The 15,206-nt window shown below is 38.3% G+C and overlaps 1 protein-coding gene across 3 annotated transcripts in view; it reads left to right on the plus strand.

Annotated features, from left to right (window-relative positions):
- The window catches only part of EVC2 (EvC ciliary complex subunit 2), a 205,446-nt gene that overhangs the window by 174,371 nt on the left and 15,869 nt on the right, over positions 1–15,206 (plus strand). For all 3 annotated transcript variants that reach the window (XM_027836686.1, XM_027836688.1, XM_027836687.1), the window contains 2 exons: positions 14,092–14,306; positions 14,864–14,951. In XM_027836686.1, coding sequence (XP_027692487.1) covers positions 14,092–14,306; positions 14,864–14,951 — 303 coding nt within the window. The remainder of the gene's footprint in view (positions 1–14,091; positions 14,307–14,863; positions 14,952–15,206) is intronic.

Consider the following 15,206-nt stretch of genomic DNA (forward strand, 5'->3'; position numbering starts at 1 on the left):
AATAGGAGGAACCACCAGAAAGAGGAAACAAAACACGACAGAAGAAAAAAAATAGCAAATATTCGCTTTGATCTGCATTCAAACTCCATAGTTCTTTCTTTGGAAGTGGATAGCATTTTCCATCATGAGGTTTTTGGAGATGTCTTAGATCCTTGTATTGCTGAGAGGGGTTAAGTCTATCACAGTCAGTCATCACTGAATGTGACTGTTACTGTGTACAACATTCTCCTGGTTCTGCTCACTTCACTCAGCATTAAACCATACAAGTCTTTCCAGGTTCATCTGAAGTCTGCCTGTTCATCATTTCTTATAGCACAATAGCATTCCATTACGTTCATATATCACATTCATAATTATGATTACTATCTGTTTCTTTCTCTCCATCCTATCCCCCCACCCCCGTTTATGCTTTTCTTTCTCCTTCCTCCTTTTTCCTCCTCACTAATGTTTTGCTTTTGACCACCACCTCTCTCAGTCCCACCTCCCTTTTATTAGCCCCCTCCCTTTTCTTTCCCCTTTTCCCTCCTACTGCCTATAGGGCATGTTAGATTTCTATGCCTAACTGATTATGTTATTTCCTTCTTGAGCCAAATCTGATGAGAGTAAGGTGCAACAATGCTCATCTCCCTCCCTTCTTTCCATCTGCTGTAATAGGTTTTTATGCCTTTTCCTGTGATGTAATTTACCCTTGTCTGCCTCCTCCTTTCCTTTTCTCTCAGTACATTTTCTTAGATCAGATTAATTCACTTACTTGGGTCCATTTAACCCACTTGATTAGATTTTTTTCATCATTACATCAAAGTCAATTTATACCCACCCCCTTTATGTATACCCCTTTAACATGATGTAATAACAATACAGTTCTCAAGAGTTACAAGTGTCATCTTCCCTTGTAGGGATGTAAAGAGTTTGCCCTTATTAATAACATTTTTTTTTCTGTCCCATTTACCTTTTTATGTCTCTCTTGAGTCTTGTATTTGAAGATCAAATTTTCTGTTGAGCTCTGGTCTTTTTATCAGGAAGGTATGGAAGTCCCCTATTTCATTGAATATCCATCTCTTCCTCTGAAAGATCATGCTCATTTTCATTGGGTAGTTGATCCTTGATTGTCATCCAAACTCCTTTGCCTTATGGAATATCATATTCCTGTGGTTTTTTAATGTACAAGCTGCAAGGTCCTGTGTAATTCTGACTGTGGTTCCATGATATTTAAATTGTTTCTTTCTGGCTGTTTGCAGTATTTTCTCTTTGACCTGGTGATTTTGGAATTTGGTTACTATATTCCTTGGCATTTTCAATTTGGAATCTCTTTTAGGAGGTGATTGGTGGATTCTTTCTATAGCTATTTTACCCTCTGGTTCTAGGACCTTAGGGCAGTTTTCCTTGATGATTTGCTGAAAGATGCGTCTAGGGTCTTTTTTATCATGGTTTTCAGGTAGACCAATAATTTTTAAATTATCTCTCCTGGATCTATTTTCCAGGTCAGTTGTTTTACCAATGAGGTATTTTGCCTTTTCATCTATTTTTTTTCATTCTTTTATTTTTGTTTGACTGATTCTTGCTCTGTTATAGAGTCATTAGCTTCCATTTGCTCAATTCTAATTTTTAACAAATTGTTTTCATCTGTTAGATTTTGTACCTCCTTCCCCCTTTGGCCAATTTTATTTTTTAGGGACTTGTTTTCTTCAGTGTACTTTTTTCCAGTTGGCCAATTGTATTTTTTAAGGACTTGTTTTCTACAGTTAATTTTTGTCCTTCCTTTTCCAAGTTATTGACTCTCTCTTGCATACCTCTCATTTCTTTTCCCATTTTTTCTTCTACCTCTCTCATTTGACTTTTAAAATCCTTCTTGAGCTCTTCTAAGAAGGCTTTTTGGTCTTCAGACCAGTTCATATTCCCTTTTGAGGTTCCAGATGTGGGTTTGTTGGCAATGTTGTCCTCTTCAGAATTTCTGCCTTGACCTTCACTCTTCCCATAGTAAGAATCTATCGTACGTTTCTTTTTGTTCATAGTGTTTGCTTATTTCCTGGCCTTTAAAGAGATTGGGCTCTCCTGCTGGGGAGCAGAGGGCACTGACCCAAGCTTCTTGTGTTGGGAGCCTAGGGCCTGGTCGATGGCTTTGTGTGCTGGGGCGCCCAGTGTTGGCAGTTGGAGGCTGTAGGATTCTGGCAGCTTACCTGGTGTTGGACTGGAATCAGCAACACCAGAACTCTAGGGGTGGGATTGGGTAGTGTGACTCCTGGAGATTTCCTGCTCACCCAGGTCTTTCCTTCCTTTTGCTTTCTTCAGCTCCTTTCAGATAGATGTTGTAGGGTGTTTATCCACCTGGGGCCCCTTGGAGCTCTGTTTCCCTTAGTTTTGCTGAGGCACTGGGAGAGCTGGTTGCTGTAGAATGCCCAGGTACCTGGTGGTTTTCTGAGCTGGTTTCCACCAGTTCCCCCACCCTCAATGAAGCACTCGGGGGTCCAGGTGTTGGTGTTTGCCTGCTGCACCACCTGGGCTTCAGGATCTCTTCTGGGTATGCTGAGGTGGGGCTTTCCACTACCTTGCTGGGATGCCTCCCGTTCTGTACTGCTCCCCCTCCCCCAGGGTAAGAGGGGCCTTTCCAGTTAATTCCTCAAGCTACCTGGGCTACTGGACTGCTGCACCCCATCTTTCTTCTGGTTCAGCTGTTCCAGGGCTTTTCCTGGGGTGATATTTTCTGGGCTCTCAGGGGTTAATAGATGAGGTAAGAGAGACTCACCTCTTAGTCCTCCATCTTGCACACACACACACACACACACACACACACACACACACACACGTTGACTCCCCTAATAGAATATAAGAACCTTAAGGCCAGGGACTGTTTCATTTCTGTCTTTTTATCCCTAGCACTGAACATAGTACCTGACCCAGAGCACTTAATAAATGTTTCTTGCTTGATTGACATGCCTACTCCTACCAGCTGGCAGTGAAATTGATATATTTGATCTCAATACCTCAGTCACCTATGTACCACATGAGAAAGTGGAAATGGCCTTGAAGAAAGTGAAATTAGGAAGAATATATTAACCAGACTAAGTATCCAAAGAATAGAACTCCGCTGTAGACAACACAATTTTGAAAGCATTGGGGGACTGAGTTATAATATATTCCAAAAAGGAGAAGATGCTGAATGATTGGGAAAAATTAAAGATGGTATTACTAACTTCTTCAAAAAAGGTTATTGAAAATGCCAGTAATTTTTTTTATCAACATGACTACTTTCTTAAATTTGTAATATCTTTATGAGAATTATCCACTTATGTAATTGGGGGTAATCTTGACAAAAATATGAGAAAGGAATAGTCAGACTTTTGAAAATTATTTTTTCTCTAGCAGATCACATCTTAAAAGTAGCACAATTGACTGCAAAGTATGGATAGTAAACATATTCCACTAAGCATATTTTGTGATTTTTTAAAAAATATATTTGGCTAGGTACAGGAACTATAGCCTTTAAAGGCTCTTCTCCAACAAGATGTCATCCCATGCTAAGTTGATATAAGAATTGGTGATAGATGCAATTACAGAAATAATGATCTGGGCACAGTCATCTGACTATTGATATCACTGGAGGGCATAAAACAGTGAGAGATATGCTTGCCAAAATATGTGTGTTTGCCTCTGCTCTGTGGGATGTCCTATATGTGTTGCAAGAGGGATTCTGTGTGAATAGGGAAGTCCTCTAAATGATTCTGTGGATGATAAATCACAATTTGTGCATCATAGACCTAAGTCTCATAGATTTAGGACTGGAAGGGACTTCAGAGGCTCTCTGGTCAAACCCTTTCATTTGACAAATGAGATGCTGATTGATTTATTAATCTCCAAAATAGTTTAGGGTTTCCTCAAGCAAAGTCCTGACCACTAAAAAAGATTAGCCTAACAAATCATGCTAGAGAGATCTAATGAATGAAAAAATGCCTGTTGCCCAGACTCTGATATGCAGATGGATCAGCTTCATCATCAATAAGTATTTTTTAAGCATCCATTGTATATGAGTAACTGTGTTAGGCATTAAGGACATAAGTACAAAAATTGTATATATGTATGTATATGTATATATGTACATATATGGATGTGTGTATCAATAAATATAACACATGTTTTATTAATTTGAAATAATATAAATTAATATATGTGAACCTAGTAATGTGTGCAGGTACATATATGCATACATACACACAAAGTAGTTAAATACAAGGTACTGTGGGAGTGAGGACACTAGCAGTTGAGTAGATCAGGAAAGGCTTTGTGCAGAAGATGCTACTTAAGCTTTCTTAATGGAAGAGAGAGACCCTATGATGTAGAGGTAAAGAAGTACATTCTGGCCATGAGCAACAGCCAAAGCACAGCCATAAAGATGGGATTATGGAGTGTCCTGGGGAAGAGAGAAGAGAACAGTTGACTGTATCCCAGAGTATGAGAAGGGATGTAATGACTAATAATTGGTCAGTACATTTTAATCAGGCACAGGTATAAATGAGGTTGAACTAAAATCAAATAGGAAAATTAAATAGGATGGGTAGGATGGTTTGGGAAGAAATGCATTGCTTCTCCAGTGATCGAAAACTGCTCCTTGTCAAGAAATCCCCTCTTCCCCTCTCTATGTTTTTAATATGCTTCCACTGCATATGTATATGCATACATGCATACACATCTACATATGTACACATATACACATGCACTACATATATGCATATATACACATATACATATGTGTATACATACATATATGTGTATATGTATATGTGTCTATATGTATGTACACATACACATATACATATACATACACATACACATGCACATACACATACACATACACATACACATACACATATACATATACATATACATATACATATACATATACATATACATATACATGGAGGCAGTCAAGGTTAAGTGATTTGCCCAGGGTCACACTGCTAGTATCTGAGGCTGGATTTGAACTCAGGTCCTCCTGATTCCAGGACCGGTGCCATGGACTCTTTTAGCAGTCTGATGAATCCTGTGGATTCCTTTTCAAAATAATGTTTTTAAGTTTACAAAATAAAAGACATAGAATTATACTGGAAACCAATTATATTAAACCATAGGTGGTAGAGTGGAAAGAGCAGGAAACACAGAAGGAAATGAAGAGCTATGGGGTGATTATGAGGAGGGTAATGCATATTACCTGTGATGCTTTATCTTCAGGGAGTGGCATAAAAGATCTTATCTAGAAAATATATCATTAAATTATGTTCCATGAACTGTGCTAGGCACTCTGGACCCAGAGATTTGCATTAACTATCATATGGGGTTTTTATGAGGAAAGTGTTTTGTAAAAGTTAAAATTGTTTAAGAAAGAATTATTAGCAGGGCAGCTAGGTGGCGCAGTGGATACAGCACCGGTCCAGGAGTCAGGAGGACCTGAGTTCAAATCTGCCCTCAGACACATGATACTTCCTAGTTGTGTGATTCTGGGCAAGTCACTTAACCCCAATTGCCTCACACAAAAAAAAAAAAAAAAAAAAAAATTATTAAAGTGCTCTACAGATCGTGAAGCAAAGATAAAGGATTATTGCTTTGATTCTTGACAAGGACTTCAATCCAGGTCTTCAGATTCCCAGTTACTACTCTTTATAGAACACTAAAGTTCTATGTCAGTAGTCAATAGTTAACAGATATTTAATAAACTTTTGTTATAATAATCCCAATATATTTAGTAAACTTTTTATTAAACACCCACTAAATGATGGGGACACAAATGCAAAAAGAAAGAGAGAATCCCTGCCTTCAAGGAGCTTACAACATAATTGTAATGTATTAAATGCTTTAAGAAGTGCTTGGCAACCAGATTTGGACTTACAGCTAATCTTTGAATTGCTTGGATTTTTTTGAAGTAATTTGTTAGCATAACATGCATTTTCAAATTTGTTTTAAACCTTATTTAAGAAATATTTTAAATGTCATATTTACAGTATATGCACAGCAGATGACACTTAATAAGCCCTGAATTAGATGCAGCTGATACTCATCAAACAGTAATTTACTATTAAAGCAAACCTAAAGTACTGGATTTCATTTAATTTTACAATCAGTTTGCAGATCCAAGGAATGGCATTTTTTTGTATGAGAATTTAATCTAACTTTTGGAAAGAACACTGAACTTGGTGTCAGAAAAGATGGATTTGATTTACCAGTGGCATGACTTTGGGAAAAATTCCTTCCCCTCCCTTAGCCTCGGGTTTCTGTCTGTAAAGTGAAGCGACTTTCTTGAGTTGTCTTCCAGCTCCTAATCCTACAGGACTGTGCCTATTCAACTCGTAGGCTTTGGACAGAGTCTAGTACATAGCGGGTGCTTAATTGATTCTTGTTGACTTGTACTTTTTCTTTAGGAAGATAGCTGTGGCATAGTGAGAAGAATACTTAATTTGAAGTCTGGAGCCTTGGATTTGAATTCCAGCCATATCACATCAAAGATATGGAACTTTAGTCAAGTTACTTCCACTCTATTGGCCAGTTTTCTCATCTTGGAAATGGAGATAAGAATATTTCTGATATCAAACGCATGGGGCTATTTTATCATAATGCTCAAGGGACTAAATGCTTGAAGCAATAAGTAAACCATAAACCACTCCATAACTATGAACTGTTATTATTCTGTTGTTATTTTTATAATTAATTTTAATTAATTAATAATCAATATTTTATAATTAATTTTCATGGTCTCCAAAACATTAAAATTGAATTTTACTCAGAAGACAGTGGAGAAGTACATGGTAGATAGGAGCAGGCTATGATCCATAACAAATAAGGAATTATGAGGAAGGCCTGGAGTAAATGGTATTTAAAAAGATGCTTTAGCTATGTGGCAAGGGATAATCATTAGGCAGCTGGGTGTTCTGTTGGTACCTTGAATTTTCTAGAAAAATCAGGGCAGGCTTCTAGCATGTTGGTTAGACTTCCTGTGGCAAACTCATGTAAGAACATAGACCCAAGTTGCCTAGGACAAAGTCATAGATTGTTTGTGAGCAGAATCGCTGGAGGGAACATTCATTTTGATGGGATCACAGATTTATTTGAGTATTTGAAAATGATCAGAAGGTGGAATGGAGAACAGAATTTGAAGTCTTCAGACTTGGGTTCAAATCTTGGCTCAGCTCTTTGCTATCTTTGTGACCTGAGACAAATCACTTGACCGTTTCTGTGTTTCAGCTTACTTATATTTAAAATGAGAAGGCAGAACTAATGAGAGATATGTTGTTCTCAACCTTTTTGAATACAAGGACTCATTTTTATTATCCCAATATTTCACATACCCCAAGACTTCCTGCATGCTGGTGATTGCTCCTATTGAGGAAATACATAATGATAATATTTGGTGATATATGGGCTCATGAACTCCCACTTACAATAACTTTGCATCCCCCCTACTCTTCAAGGTATCCATGACCCACAGGTTGGGATCTACTAGAATAAATTGTCTCTAAGATTATTCTTGGCTCTAAATCTACCCTTCCTAAAATTTATGTCACTTCAGAATTAATGCTTTTGAAAAAGAAAGTGTATCTTACCTTTTATTCATATAATAACCTTGCATAATTATAAGGAAAGGGTATCAAGTACTTCATATTTGGGGAGGCACTAGGCTAATTTTTCTTAGATAAATATATATGCTCAAAAGAATTTGGATGACTATGTCCAGATGGAAATCACAAAGTGAATTTCAGTTGTAGAGATAATATTATTAATCAGGTGTTAAAACTGTTTTTTTTTTTTTCCTTTTCTTAAGGATCTATATTGGCTGCATACAAGATTTAAATTCCTCAGACACATAGCTAATGTTTTACTTGACTGTGCGGCATCTGTTTTTTTTCCAATTCAAAAACCAAAATTTCATTAAGCACCTACTATGTGCAACAAAGCAAAGAAGCATTTCATAGTGGATAGAATATTGGATTCGGATTCAAGAAGACCTGAGTTCAAGTCCTGTCTTTTATACTTACCTTCTGTGTGGTCATGGGAAAGTCACCCTGAGTTTTAATTTTAACAATAAAAGTGTGTTCACTTTCATGTAGATTTTACTCTTTAATATACTGCATATATTGAAAGTGTGAGGAAATAAAAGTATTTTAAACAGCCCTGGGCATGAGGAGAGACTCTCTCTTGTGCCTGAACGTTTCTTCATAGAGAAAACAGTCCTCAGGAAACTCCCAAAGATGCAAAGTTATAGATGAGTTACAATCTGCTTTGGAGAAAGTTCCTAACAGTATAACCACAGGTTTTTGATGAAAGTATAAAGCACCTTCCTATGTGCTGAGGATGCAAAGCTGAAAATGACTGATCTCTTCATTAGTTCCGATCTATCATTTTAAACATAAAGAAGCTGAAATCCAGAAAGGGTCAAGTAATTTATCTAAGATCACACAGATAGGAAAGAACCGAGCTAGGATCTGAAGGCAGGTCTTAAGAGTACAAATTCAGTGCTCCACTGCATCTTTTGATCGATCTCAGGTACTCAAATGTGACCTCATTAATTTGGACGTTCCCTCCAGTGATTCTGCTTGTAACCAATCTGTGATTATTCATCCTGTGCCACTTGGGGTCGTGCTGTCACACGAGTATCTGGAAATAAGGAGCTTACTATCTAATAGAGGAGGTATAAACACAAGAAGCACTCTACAAAATAGATTTTTGAAGTCATTTATTAGTACTTAGATAAGTGATGTGATTGCAGCATAGAAGAAATATTATTTTGATAATAATAACAATAACAATAGTTAATATTTATATGGCACCTAATATATGTTAGGCACTGTGCTGAACACTTGACAAACATTATCTTATTCGATCCTCATGCTAACTAACTCTCAGAAGTAAGTGCTGTTATTATCCCCATTTTATAAATGATGAAATTGGGGCAGAGATTAAGTGACTTGCCCAGGGTGACGCAGCTAGTAAGTGTCTGAGGCTGTATTTGACCTCAGGTCTTCCTGACTCCAGGTGCAGCACGCTGTCCACCATGCCACCTAGCTGCCTCCCAGACAAAATGCTGTAGGGAAATTTCAGGAGGCACGGGGAAATTTTAGCTGGGCAGATCAGGGAAGACGTGATGGGGGATGTGGCACATGAGCTGGGTCTAGAAGGAAAAGGATTCCCAAAGGCGGAGAAGACGGCAGTGTGTGTTCCAAGCACACATGTGGAAAAGTCTACACAAATGCCTGTTGTTGTATGAGAGCAAGACAGGATTGGGAAATCGCTTAGGAGAGCCATTTGGCGCTAGAGCACAAGGTCCATGAAGAGGAATAATAGGAATTCGTGATGGAAAGGGAAGTAGCTGCCAGATTAGGCCTGTTTCTACCTGCATGAGTCAGTTACTCTCATATTCTGGTAAACAATGTGTCTTTTTTTTATTCACTAAACTAGCTACAATAAGCAAAGACCTGCAGCACATTTTTTTCTCCTCATTTTCCTGTAGAAAAATAATTTTATTTAATTTTTTCCATGGAAAAGTATTTTTCATTCTGTTTCTTTCTACCAAAAAATATTTTTTCTTTTTTTTTTTTCCACTGAAAAGTAGGGAGAAATGTCGTAACACTAGGAGACATGGGTCTGGGGATCTTGTTTCTGTAATTAACTATGTGACCTCATAAAAATTGCTTAAATCTTTTTGACTCTCAATTTCCTCATCCATAAAAAAAGATAGTAATACTTTCATTACCTATCCCACAGTGTTTACTGAGATGATTAAACACCTTGAGTCAGTGGTATCAGACTTAAATGGAAATGGATCCCTATTGCTGCGTATTGACTGAGAAAGCTACAGATCAGCATTATCCATGTTGCATTGTATTTTTGTTTATTTTGTTAAACATTTCCTAATTACTTTTTAATCTAGTTGGGGTGGCACTCAGGTGTTTTTTGGAGGGGTGGCAAGTTTGACATCTCTGCTAAGGCAGGTACTGGGCTTTAGGAATCATAGAGAACTTTATGAATTATCATCATTATCATCATCATTATTTTGCTATCTACATGGAATCACAGGCTTTAAAATTGGAAGGAGCATTAGAAATTGTCTAATCCAACCCTGTGTTTGACAGATGAGGAAAATGAAGCCCAGAGAGTGACTCATCTAAGATCACTGGGCTACCAAGCATCAGAGATCAGATTTCATCTCCCAGGGCCTCAGACTGTGAATATAGTATAATAGTATTATATATAATAATTATATGTATGGTGTATATATATATACATACATACATACATATATATGTATATATACATATATATATATATTATATAGCTAGTGTGCACCCTGCTGCCTCTCATAGAAAAGACATGTAAATCCAAAGTACAGGGAAGTAACCAACCATCCCTTTCACTTTAGGACCTTTCTGTGGATCTACCTGTACAGATAACAAGGACAAGTAACACACCGCTTCCCTTGTCTGTGCCATGAAAAAATGGTTTTTGGCCAATATTTAAATTAAAAAATGGCCTCTGACCAACACAGCTGGTGGTGCTGACATTTCACAACAGCATATGCTGACAAAAACATAATTTGGAACAGTCTACCCAGGTTCTATTCAAGGATCTGTTCTTGGGGGAGTTTTCGCCATTAAGTCTCATTGAAGATTGAGCCTAGCAGACTAGCTCTGGGTTCTGCAATGCCCTTTTCCTCACCACCACCCTAGAAGGTCAGTGGTTCAGGGATTCTCAGGATTCATAGGATTTAGAGCTAGGAGGGATTTTGTAGTTCATTTAGTCCAATTGCCTTATTTTTCAGATGAGGAAACTAAGTCCCAGAGGGGTTATTTGCTACATGAGCAGTAGGTAACAGGGCTAGGATTCAAACCTGGTGGTCTTTCCACTCGGCCTCTATTATTATCTACAGTTGCCCTGTGAGGTAGGTAATGTTATCATCCCTATTTTACAGATGAGGATTCTGAGGCTCAGGTCATAGGATTATAAATGCCCCACTGGAAGGGACCTCAGAGGACATCAAGTCCAGCCCCTTATTTTACAGATGAATGTAACTCTGAGGTTCGGATCATTCAAATGACTTGCTCAGAGTCACACAGCTAATAAGCACCTGGGATGGGGTCTGTACCCACGTCTTCCTGACTCTAGTCCCAGACTCTATCCACTACACTGTGTTTCTTCTCACTTTGATATACAAATTTAGGATTAACAACCATTTTTCACATCATCCCTGTTAAGTGGTAAGTACCAATATTATTATTGACTAATGGGGAAACTGAGGCTCAGAGGGATCGAGCAACTTGACCAGAGACAAACTAGGAAGCAGTAGACCTGGGACTTTATCCTCGGTCTTCTGATTCTAACACTAATGTCCTTCCCATCTTCTTGCGTCATCACATCCCTGAACATTCCACTTGAAGAAAGCTTGACATTTGATGAGGGCACATTTCAGGAGTGGATATTGGTGTCAGGGATTCATGTGAGACATTGAGAACAATACAATAATCATAATTTATATCTTCAAGAGGTTAGGGAGGGGCTATGGCATCTGGCAAGTGACTACTCGTTGCATTTGAAATACTGAATATTTTAGAGTTCCTCCGGTTGGCTTGTATTATAAATGGAAGTGGAGAGTTCTCTTTACAGTCATCTGGTCCCTCTCAAGAGATTGCCCAAGAAAAGGAATTTAATAAAAAAATTAAACAGTTCTGTATAGTAAATTTGGCCTCAGCAGTCTCAACTAAACTATGACTACGTTACTGGAGACCAGAGGCCATGTCTTTTCTTTATTTTCTCTTCCACATGGCATGAATATTGTAATAGAAGCCCTTCTTGCACCATTTTAGGATGATCAAAAATTTGACCTTAGTTATGAGTTATTGAATAATGAGTTATTATTTAGGGCAGCTGAGTGGTGCAGTGGATAGAGTACCAGGCCAAGAGTCAGGAAGATTTATCTTACTGAGTTCAATTCTGACCTCAGAAACTTACTAGCTGTGTGTTGCCTACTACTACTACTACTGCTACTACTACTACTCCTACTACTACTACTAGTGTGGACAAGTAACTTCACCCTGTTTGCCTCAGTTTCCTCATCTGTAAAATGAGCTGGAGAAGGAAATGGCAAACCATTCCAGTATCTTTGCCAAGAAAACCCAAAATGGAGTCACAGAGAGTCATACATGACTGAAAAATGACTGAAGAGTGAACATGAGTTATTGAAAAGTCCCATTTGAGTCATGACTCGTGAGATTTTTAGGTATCATCCCTTGATGTTGATCTTGATAATGATAAGGTTAATGAGTCTTTCATTAGTGCTTTATAATTACAAAATGCTTTCCAGCCAGTGTTTCATGTGATCCTCATTACAGCTGTGCAAAGTGAGATAGGTAACGTAGGTCTCATGATTCCCATTTTGTACCTGAAGAAACTGGAGCTCAGAGAATTCCAATTCCATAAGCATTACTTAAGTGCCATCCTGAAAGAGCTTACAATAGGACAGAGTGATTCGACACATACACCAATATTTATCATATAAGGCAGACTGTGAAAAGCACAAACAAGAGATCCAGAGTGGAATGACTGATTTCAGGATGTAGAAAGATTCAATTCAATTAGACAATGAGCTCCTTGAGAATGGCAAATGTATCATGGCTTTCTTTGTATCCCTTGTACTTAGCACAGTAGGTACTTGAAAAATGCTTTTCAACTAACTCATAATTCAACAGGCAATTATTAAGCACCTGCTATGTTCCTTGGACCATGCTAGAGATAAAAGTAAAAAAAAATGAAAAATAGTGCTATCCTCAAGGATATTCTATTGATGGGGCATGCTATGTACAGCAAAATAAATAAATAAATATAACATATGCATAAGATAATAAAAAGCCACTTGGCTTTCTAGATCATATGGCATTGAAGGTAAGCCTTGAAGGGAACAATTCAGTAACTAGAAATCAGCATTTGTAAGATTAGGGATGGAAAGCAAAGGCATGGTTGGGAAAAGGCAAGAAAAAAATGGGGATGCTGGGGGCAGCTAGGTGGCACAGCGGATAGAGCACTGGCCCTGAAGTCAGGAGGACCTGAGTTCAAATCTGGCCTCAGACCAAACACTTGACACTTACTAGCTGTGTGACCCTGGGCAAGTCACTTAACCCCAATTGCCTAAAAAAAAAAAATGGGGATGCTGGTGAGTAGTCCAATTTGATTAGAATAAATACTATTAAGGGGAATGTGAGATAAATTTTGAATAGAAGTTGGAGCCAAATTGTAGAAGTCCTTGAATTTCAGGATAGGAAATGTCTTACAAAGGTCGCATAGCTAGTAAGTGGCAGGAATGAGACTCAAACCTAAATAATATTTCCATCAGTTTATGCCTCTCTGGAAGATTACAGGATTTGAAGCCTAGAAGCCCAGATTTTACACCTATTTCTGCCACTAATTATGTGACCTTGAGCAAGTTACTGCCACTGTCTGGGCCTCAGTTTCTCTGTCTGTAAAATAACTTAGTGATCTCTAAGATTTCTTTCAGCTCTATGAATCATTGTTGTTGTTTGTTTTGGTTCAGTCATGTGCAGCTCTTTCATGACTCCATTTGGGGTCTTCTTGGCAAAGATACTAGAGTGCTTTGCCTTTTCCTTCTCCAGTGCATTTTACAGATGAGGAAACTGAGGTGAACAGTTAAGTGACTTGCCCAGGGTCACACAGCTAGTAAGTGTCTGAGTCCAGATTTGAACTCAGGAAGATGAAGGTTTGTGACTCCAGGCCCAGCACTCTTTGCACTATGGTGCTACCAAGCTTCCACTTCTATGAATCTGGCAAGAGTCTTAGGACCTGTTGTTATTAGCTATAATGAGAATGCAAAGCCATAGAATTCTAGACATACCAAACCCATAGATATTTGCAACTCTATCCAAATAACCAGACCAGTTACTCATCCCAGCACATAAATAAGGATCTGTTTGTGCTTAGGATAGATTGTTCATCTGCCCCTCCTGTCCAGGAAACAAATAGTACAGGCACTATACTCCTTCAGGACAGAAAATTACATCCCCCAGGGTGATTCATTGCTTTTCTCCTCTGTGTGGCTTGCTGTAGGAGATTGAAGAGCTCGATAGGAAGCTGGAATATGAGTTGGTACACAGAGAGACTGCACTGCAGCAGCGGGCCATCATGGACAGACAGCAGTGGGTTTCTGAAGGACTTGGCCTTTTGAGTCAAACTGGAGAAATAAATTCTGAAAGGCAGATTTCTGCTGTGCTGTGGCAGGCCCTGACAAAGTCTCAGAAAGTACTAGAGCTTCATAATCAAAGGTAAGAACATGGCAAGGTATGTTTGAGAGACACTGGGAGGTGACATTAGAGATGCCCTAAAATAATGATTTATCTCTTGGGGTGGTGATTTTCCTATCCTGGGAGGTCTACAAGCGGACACTGGATGGCAGTGATCCAGGAAGATGTCTTGTTTTGAATGAGAGGTTGGACTAATTTACCTGTAAGGCCCCTTTCAATTGTAAGTCCTTGAAATTCTGCACAATGTTTTTGAGTTTTGTTAATAAACTGCAGACCTGACAGAAAAACTGGATATTTTCAGTCCTTGCCAATCTAGGTCAATGATGGAAAAGGGTACCATGAATTTAGTCAGTTCAATTGAACAAACATGTATTAACACCTACTATATTTGAGGCACCTGGGGATACAAAGATGTAAACAAAATGGTGCCCACTTTTTAAGATTATTTCATGAAGTCCCTTTTTCTTTGATCTTCCCTTGGTCATATATCCAAAATATAATGTCAATTAGAGCTTTAACTTTTCCCCTTTGACCTTGAGATAAGCACAGTATTTAACATAAGGTTGTTTTCACTTCAGTTTAAGGGAAGAGCAGCAGAATAGCGTTGTGCTTGAAGACTTGCTAGAGAACATTGAGATGGACACATTTTTGACCCTTTATAACCAGGTAAATACACATTTCCTCCTTAGAATGGAAAGATCACATGACTGTCACGTTGACAATGGTATTAAAAAAAAGAGCTGGGACAAATTTGTATCCTGAGAAAGGTTTGAAAATTAATGTCCCCAGAATTCCCATTCTAGAACTCAAAACCAAGAAAGCTGCTACTTGGTTCCAGGCATGTCACTTTCATTTCATAAAACATTTACTAAGCAACTGCAGTGTGCCTGTTGCTGTTCCAGGTACTGAGGATGCAAAGAC

Source organism: Vombatus ursinus, unplaced genomic scaffold (genome assembly GCF_900497805.2).
Source record: "Vombatus ursinus unplaced genomic scaffold, bare-nosed wombat genome assembly UNPS02014818.1, whole genome shotgun sequence".
Classification (NCBI taxonomy): Eukaryota; Metazoa; Chordata; class Mammalia; order Diprotodontia; family Vombatidae; genus Vombatus; species Vombatus ursinus.